The following is an 8,284-nucleotide window of genomic DNA, read 5'->3' on the forward strand; positions in this document are numbered from 1 at the left end:
CAGTCTTTTGGACATTCTGTAATTTATAGTTCGTAACAGGGAAGATTATTTAGTTGTAAGCTGAGAGAATGAATTCTTGATTTGAAATGTACAAGTTGTGTACCAAAGCACTTCTCAGAAATAAATGCTTTTTTTGCTTGTTAGCATATTCCATGTCTGCCACATGTTCTTCTTGCAGTATTAGCATCTATTGCATTTAGAGAAATAATCATTTCTAAGTCATATTGTGCAACCTGTGCTTGTAAATTCACAGAATATTTCAAGTTGGAAGGGTCCTACAAGAATTGGGTCAGCTCTTAGGTGAGTGGGCCATGCAGCTCATGCAGGGCCATGAGCTCAGCATTATTAGCACCATGCTCTGACCAAGTGAGCTCATCTCAGGGTAAATGTGCTTGGCCAACCTCCAGCCTTCTGACATGCTGATACTTTGAGTACAGATTTACAAGGCAGAGTGATCTGATCTCAGGGTATTACCTCCTCAGTTAAGCCAAGATCACTAAATTTTTACTGAAGATGTGAAGTTAGATTTTTATTCCACATTACATTAGATGATAGTGTCAGTTGGTGCAATTAAGGATTTCTACAACAGAATGGCAAATGACAGTCTATTATGTTTATATTGTAACATGTAAAAATGCAGCTATGTAATGAAGCTGGCCTAGTGTCTAATTGCAAACTCTGCTTGTTGCCAACTATGGGCTTTTACTTGAAAAAAATACAAGTCTTTGTGTGTGTGTCTGAATGTGAAGCAGCATAGTTTTCCCTAAAGAACTGTTTGCTCAGTCTGAACATAAATGGAATGAACACAGCTTACAGTCACTTTGGAACTGAGTGAAAAAGCAACTTTTAATCAAAAAGTCACCTACAGCAGCATCACAGCCCGGCTGGTTGGCCGCAGAGTGCTTAGGAGATGACAGGAAAGTGTTTTTCCCATTTCCTGTAGTCAGGGTAGCTGGAGTGCTGGATGCAGTCTTGCTGCAGACATCTCCCATAAAGGATTAAAAGACTCAGACAATGCCACAACTTCTCAAGATACTGTTTCTACCTTTCATTGCATTCTCCAAAGTAAAAGTAAGTAGAAAACTGTCACCAAAAAAAGGTACAGTCAACATGAATTGTATTGTTACACACAGATGTATCCAATTCTATTTGTTGAGTAAGATTTTTTTTCAAGTCAAAACAGAAGGTTTGAGTTAAGCTTGGAGGCCCAGGAATATTCAAGGAGTACAGTACAGATGAACTGACAGTTTACCTTTGGCTGTTACCACTTGACTTTCTGAAAAGAATACTGCTTTGTTCCATAATAAAGTTAGACTAGTTCAAGTACAGTTGCAAGCTATGGCACTTGTTTCTTGAGCTTGCATTATAGGCAGGTTGCAGCAAATAGCATGTCTTGTAACTTGGTCCACAGTTAGCTTCTGCTCTTGGGCACTGATTGGTTTTGCAGGCATACAGAACTTGGAAGGAGTGAGTGGCTAGCTTCTTACTCCTTTGTAGATGCTTCTGTAGTGGTTAAATGTGTTTCTAAAGAAAAAAGAAACAGTTTAAGTGTATAATTAGTAGCTTTTGTTATTTGTATATGCACTGATAGATTGTAGCTGAAACTAATGCAGAAATACTTATAAGCTTTACCAAAGATAGTTCCAAACTTTGCCCTTGTGCACTGTGCCAGTTGTTGGATTTTTCTTGGTCTGCTCAGTAACACACACTTCAGTACATGCTGCTTTTTCTTTCTAATCTTTGCTTATTTTCCTTTTACACAGAAAAGGAGTCAGTCCAGATGCTACTTCTTGTGGGGGGGTGTGTGTGCAATTACTGTGTTATCAGAGATGCAGTGTTGAATTTTCCTGGACCTGCCGTGCTGATGTTAAAGCCCTTCAGTACCCACCAGAACTGTTAATTTCTCTGGATAATGTATTGGAGCTGAGACAATCCACAGAAAAACAAAGTGCTGTGCTGGTTTATAGAAAATAGTGTCAGCAAGCAACAAACAGCTCTGCTTTAAGACTGCTTACTAGAGACTGGTTTACCAGATCAGAGGACAGATTTGAACCATTCATGTATCACTGAAATATCTAGTAATAAAAAAAATATGATATACCAAAACAAAAAGAAATTTAGGTTAAAGTGATGGGAGTGCAGTAGTATGAAAGCAATGACTTCACACATTACAGGCTTAACAAAGCCTATACCACAACTTAGTCTAAACAGAAAAAAATTAAGATAATTCCAAAGAAAATATCTCATATGGTGTTCTCTAATCTGTCACCTTTACCTCCCTCTACCATCTTAGCCTTCACTGATTATGGGGATTTTTGCATGCTTTTTAGAGGTAGTGAATTTTCTGTCTCTCAAAAATACCCTCCAGAACAGGAAGGAAGATCAGTATCAGAAACAAGGATGCACTGCCAGAACAAGGAGGAAGATTACAGACTAGCTGCAGCACTCTTCCATTCAAGAGGTAACAGGAAGGCCTAAGTTAATAACAGACATCTGAAAGAATTTAGCTGTTGAAACAGTAAATTATTTGACCTAACATGACAGGGAACATGTTTCAAGAAAGCTTTGAAAAGATTTTTTTTTCTTTTTCAGAAGTATAGAGCAAGTCTGTATTGGGATGTGAAAATGTTCATCCTTAATAGTCCCATGGTGCCAGCTCTTCTGTTTGTGGGCCATTTGTTTCCAGGTATGTATCCTCTTCAAACGTCCTCAAAGCTAATTGTTAGCAAAGACATGCAAAAAGAACTTGCACAGACCTAGTAAGTCCAACCTGGAACACTACCTAACAGTAAAGAACTGCACAGTTAGTTAATTCAAATTCCCTTAGGATATTAGGCATTTTAGAGAGCTGTTCTCTTCCATTTCCCAGGTAGGAGTTGTATTAGACCCATGAGAACAGTACTCTTACATGTGCACTGCCCCACAGGTGTGAGCTGAAATACTGTTGGGAGAGTGCCATGTTAGACACTGGAGGCACACATGTTCAAACAAGTTGCTGTTCTATTTCCAGAATTGGATCAAGTGTGGAAAAAATGCAGTTGGACTTAAGGTCTCAGTTTCAGTCTCTGAGGAGTTGCCTTGCATTTCTAAGGTCTTGGTCTTCAAATAAGGCTAATATCTATCATGACTCTCACCTCCTGCAATGTCCTGAAGCAGAACAATATCTGAGAGGATGCTTTTTTGAACAAAACCAATAATTAGAGTTTACTAGTCAAATTATTTCTCAAAGCATTTTCTGATTTGCTAGGTTTTAATTAAAACTTTATAGAATTCAGACTGGAGGAGACATTTAAGATCAAGTTCAGCTGTTCACCCAGTACTGAAGTCCAGCACTAGCTAATCCATGTCTCTAAGCACCATCTACACATCTAAATACCTTCAGGAAGGATGACTCCAGCTAATAACTACACAAGAGTGACCTTAGCCATTAAATGAGAGGTACCTCTCAATGAGTAGGTTCTCCAAGGTCAACAGTTTCTTTTCTTATCAGCTGCAGTTTATCTCCCTGTATTTTAATCTCCCTATCTTTAAATGGCAGCTGAAAAGGACTCTGGTGAGCAACTAGACCAGCCTCCTGCCTTACACAGGACACCTTTTACCAGCAACATTCCACCACCTCTGGCCATTCTGATCTAGTGTCATCATGCTATGCTTTACAGAGGTTTTACAGAAAATTACTAATTAGAATTAGTTATTTAAAACAAGCATACAAAATATGTGCATCTCAGAGTCAATAGAATTAATGAGATCATGATTGCTGCTGGATTTTTTTCATGCTGAATTTGGGCAACTAAATCTATATTTAGCCAACATGCTTTAAAAATATGCATAATTCCCACTTTATTCTAGGTTGTACTGTAATAAGAGTTGTTTTCTGGTACTGGAGTTTAATGGGTTTGATGGGTTTTCTGAAGATGTTCAAAGTAAAAGGAGTAGAGGCCTGATGGAAGCAGGCTGTAGACTTCAAATGTAGATGTATGTAATCTGCAGAACAGGACATTTCTGGAAGCTGAGTAGGAAATGAGGCTGCAATCCACCTTGTTTCTTGCTGTGGAAGTGGACTAAAAACCCATTGAACTCACCAATTGCATAGTAGTGAGCATGTGCAAATTTGCACTTAGGGATTCATTTGGAGCATTACTGAGCTCTGCAGGTTTCAGCACCACTCCTGCTGTAGTCAATACTTCTTAAGGCTCCAGCTTCTGCCATCAAAAGGCTTTTAGAAAAGTTTCCATTCTTTCTGCTTGCTGAAAAAAAGCTTGATGTAATAAAATGAGCACTGGCTCAGAGAGAAGGGAAATAAATTTTTCATTAGTGAACAAAGGAAAAAAGTACTGAGGGACAATTTCACAAGTTAATTGCCACGTCTCTTTTTGTAATATGTAATTTTCAAAATTAACTACTCCAAGATAATTGGAGAAAATTCTGTGTGACTTCTGGTTGATAGTGCAGCAATGTTAGTCTTTTACTTTAGGTCAGAAGTGAGGTTTTGAAACAAGTCTTCATTGTTTCTATTTTGTGTGCTTTGGCTCACATAACAGAATAATGGGCCATGCTAATTGACATGGGTACAGAGTCAGTCAGCTCCACCCAGCCATGTTCTTCTATCCAAAGAGTGCAGCCACCCAGACCACAGCAGGACTGACCAAGACAATAACAGTCTGTGCTGGCCCTGAGGAGAGTTCTTGGCCCTGCCCTCAGGCAGAGCTTTGAGGGCCAAAGCAGGCTTTAGAAGTCATGGCAAAATGCCAAGTGTTTTCTCGGTCCTGAGCAAGCTGGGGGCTTATGTACAAGGCAGGAAGGCATTGCATCAACCATCTTCACCCACCCCCTCCCCAATTTTTACTGGTTTTAGTACTGCAGGTTATCCACTCCACCATTCTTGCAGTTGTCCTAATTAGGAAGCCCACATCTTGTTCCTTCCTTTAATGTTTGGAGAGAATAGAAGTTACATCCAGTAATGGCACGGATTCAGTTACTCACTGCCTTTATCTCCGAAATGCTCGATCCCCATGGAAAGCAGCCTCTCTCTGAGCATTGTAGTCCAATTCTGCTTGCTTTTCCTGCTCTTTTCTTGCCTGCTTTTCAGCCTGATGAAGAAAAGGGAATAACAAAGCTTAGTATTTTGTTCTCAACATCATCATCCTGTAAAGCTGAGAGAGGGTAAAAGCTTACAGAAGGTCTATGGCATCCTTAGCTGAAACTTGGCATTTATCATCCCTCCCCACTTCTTTCCCCTGCCTTATCTCCCCAGAAAGGGTACATTGAACAGCTGAGTGAACATCAGCATTAGCTGCTGCTCTTTGGTGACCTGCCCAGAAGCTACAAGAGGACAGCAGTGCATGGTTGAAAAAATGTCCTAATGACACAGGATAGGATGTAATTTGTCATTGTTGATCTCTTATTACCAGCCCTCACAGTAATCCTCCCTGACTCATATGGGCCAAGTGCACCTGGAAGAGGCTTCTGTTCTACTGCTCCAAGAGGAGACCCATAAACCTCTGAAATGTGTATCATGCATTGTCAATTTTTCAGCAGTAACCTTCTCACTCCACAAACAAGCCTCTTGTGGCCCATAGATACAGTCAGTCACCTCTCCAACATCAAGAGCTGCAGTGCACACAGGTAAAAACCAAACCAAACAAAATACGTACATCACACCCACAGCAACCTTTCTCTCTCTCTCACCCCCCTCTTTTCTTCTGTCCAAGAGGTCTAGTACTATGAATTTAGAAGTGTGCTTCTTTCTGAAGGGGCTGACAGTATACATTTCTTCTATTTACCATTTGCTGGAGCTGAAATTTCTGTATTTCCATGTTTGCATCACGCTGTCTTTGTTTCTTGGCTTTTTCCATTTCCAAGTAGACGTCATTTTCTGTCATCCACTGATTACGATCCTTCTCATCCTCTTCTTTCTCCTGTCTCTCCTTTTCCTCTTTCAACTTCATCTGTAGTTCACAAAACACACAGAAGTTAACCAAGGAGCTGGCCTGCTCAGCTGGAAGTTGTATCTCTGTGCAGAAGCAGCCATGAATCAGCGCTCCGATCAGCACGGTCACTGTGGCTGGCCAGTGCCCAAGCCCAGGGTTTCCAGCAGCCCTGGCAGAGGTGTGCCCGACACAGAAGGGGGAAAGGGACAGGGGACTCCAGGAAAGGTGGCAGCAGACTTGCTGAAGCCTGCTGATGCATGGCACCAGAGTCACCAGCTGTGCTCTGGGCCAGACTCCTCAGCTGGGGTAAGCAGTGCAATTTGTACAAATTACAAATTACAGAGCCTTCCCAGTCTAATTTTTTTGAAGAGAGGATCACCATATATGCTGCCTGCACCCTTCTTAAGGATTTAGTTTTAAAATTCTAGATGATTAATTAAAAACCAACTGGTGAGAACGTGCATGTGTGTCTCACTCCAGACTGTGCTTGAAACTGGCATTTCCAAACACTATTCCTACGTACAAGTGTGTGACAGAAAAAGGAACAAGGACAGCCCCCATTTCTTACCACAGTGACTCTGTTTTCTTCAATGGATTCAAGGACAGCCTTTTTTTTCATTTCTTTCTCTTTATTTTTTATTTGGTACTCAAGTTCTACCTCTGCAGCTCCTCTAGCAAGACGATCATCTTCAATCTTAAATTTCTCATTCATCTGTGCATTTAATTGTTCAAAAGCTTTGTCTTTATGCTTCTCTATCATCCTGCAGGAGAACATGAGATACTGTAACATCCCAGGACATCTGCTCAGATTACCAGAGGCAATTGGTACCTGTTGCTTCTAATAACACCAGCAATCCTACGTCCACCCCAACAGCACCAATTACAGCTAGAACTGGTAGGCATTTTTTCTGCACTTTCTACTCCAAGTTTTAATTACAGAAAACTTGCTTGCATCAAAGTTCTGATCTCAATGATATAACAACTGAGAACACTGTTTGTCACAAAATGAAAATGAAATTGCAAGTTTGAATCTTATCACTGAAAATTATCCCTGGACTCACCTGTTAGTCTCTGCATTTTTTTCTCTTGTCAGATCAGCCATCATTTCTTTTTCCTTAATATAAGCCTTAATCCGATCATCATCTTTGTCTTCTTTTTGTTTCTCTTCAGCTTTAAATATTTTCTGTTCAGCTACATATTCCTGTTTAAATGGAAAACATTTATTTTCATGTAGAACTAGATTTTGGAAACATGAACTAAAAACAAATTCTAGCAAATACTTCAGGCTAGCCAGTAATAAGGAGTTCTTTACATGAGAAGTTCTTTACAGAAGATAGAAACCCAGACATAAAAGAAAATTTTTATTATCTACTTTTCACAAACCACAGCAAAAGTAAAATTAGTATGTGGTTGCAGCTCTGGGCTTATAGCTTCTTTATATTCTCTCCTCTACATTCCCAGTGGCTCCAGCTGTACTGTTCCCATCCTGTCTATCATTCATACGGTGCAGACTCTGAAGAGCTTGAACAGTAAGTCTGTAGACTATCAAAATAAGGCATTTTGTAATCACTCAGAAATGGCTCTTGTACAGCTTGGCAGTATGTATAGCTTTTGTTGCACGTACAAGGTTGGGGGGAAATGGGGGGAAATTTGTGTACTTAGGGTGAGGAGTATGAAAGGAAAAAAAGCAAGTAGGGTTTTAGTGGAAATTCTCTCCTTTTACTCCCTCACATGGTAGTGAATCATCACAGTACCTCTACTTCAGTTTCCCTGCTCAAGCAGGTATTGGCAGGGAAACAGAACTCAGGTCATCAAGTTTATAAGATATTGTCATACTCAGGCTATTCCCTCTCCCTAACAAAGAAAAATGGACTTAGAGCAAGTACATGGAACCTAAATCCAGTTCTCAAGTCAAGGACAATCTCCTTGCTGACTCTAGCAGACTTTTCCATTGTAAACCAGTCAAAGCTCAGGTGCCTCATTAAAACTTCCAAGAGGTCTTTCTCAAAAGCACAAAGACATGGCCTGCAACTGGCAGGGTAGACATTTGATCCCAGGCTACTAAAGCTGTCAGCAAAGACCCTGTTACCCACAATACTGTTTATTTGTGGGCTGAGTCCAACCATCACAGTCAAGGTGAAATACATATTTTGAACTGTCTGCTTTCCTGCTATTTACATGATGGTGCCTTTGGAATTCAACTTTTTTCTCCTGATCCTTCTCTTTATCTCTCTGAATTTCCAGTTGGTACAATTGGCTTGATTGCTGTATTCGTTCCCCTTCTCTTCTCTTTTCCAGCTTAGCCAGATCTGCTTGATCCTTGTGCTCCTTTATTCTGAATCAGAAAAGGGAAG

The 8,284-nt window shown here is 40.3% G+C and overlaps 1 protein-coding gene across 3 annotated transcripts; it reads right to left on the reverse strand.

The window, feature by feature from the left end:
- Positions 1–825: 825 nt before the first annotated feature.
- LOC102041886 (inner centromere protein B-like) lies at positions 826–8,284 on the reverse strand. Of its 3 annotated transcripts, none has more exons than XR_004081589.1 (7): positions 8,109–8,284; positions 6,992–7,131; positions 6,499–6,691; positions 5,784–5,948; positions 4,984–5,090; positions 4,083–4,247; positions 826–1,524 (listed from the first exon to the last, which is right to left on the reverse strand). XR_004081589.1 is itself a non-coding variant. In XM_031055761.1 (6 exons), exons 2-5 carry the CDS (start codon positions 7,033–7,035, stop codon positions 4,989–4,991), a joined length of 504 nt encoding a protein of 167 aa, XP_030911621.1. In that variant the 5' UTR covers positions 7,036–7,131; positions 8,109–8,283; the 3' UTR covers positions 826–1,524; positions 4,984–4,988. The 3 variants fall into 3 exon arrangements, 1 of the variants encoding a protein (XP_030911621.1); XR_004081588.1 differs by having other exon boundaries at positions 4,083–4,279; XM_031055761.1 differs by lacking the exon at positions 4,083–4,247 and having other exon boundaries at positions 8,109–8,283.

Source organism: Geospiza fortis, unplaced genomic scaffold, assembly GCF_000277835.1.
Source record: "Geospiza fortis unplaced genomic scaffold, GeoFor_1.0 scaffold112, whole genome shotgun sequence".
NCBI lineage: Eukaryota > Metazoa > Chordata > Aves > Passeriformes > Thraupidae > Geospiza > Geospiza fortis.

Coding starts and splice junctions, on each gene's coding strand:
- LOC102041886 (XM_031055761.1), bottom strand. CDS start 7,035: ATGATGGCTGATCTGACAAGAGAAAAAAATGCAGAGACTAACAG. Junction 6,692..6,991: donor AAAAATGCAGAGACTAACAG/GTGAGTCCAGGG, acceptor GTTCTCCTGCAG/GATGATAGAGAAGCATAAAG. Junction 5,091..5,783: donor AATTTCAGCTCCAGCAAATG/GTAAATAGAAGA, acceptor TTTCTTCATCAG/GCTGAAAAGCAGGCAAGAAA.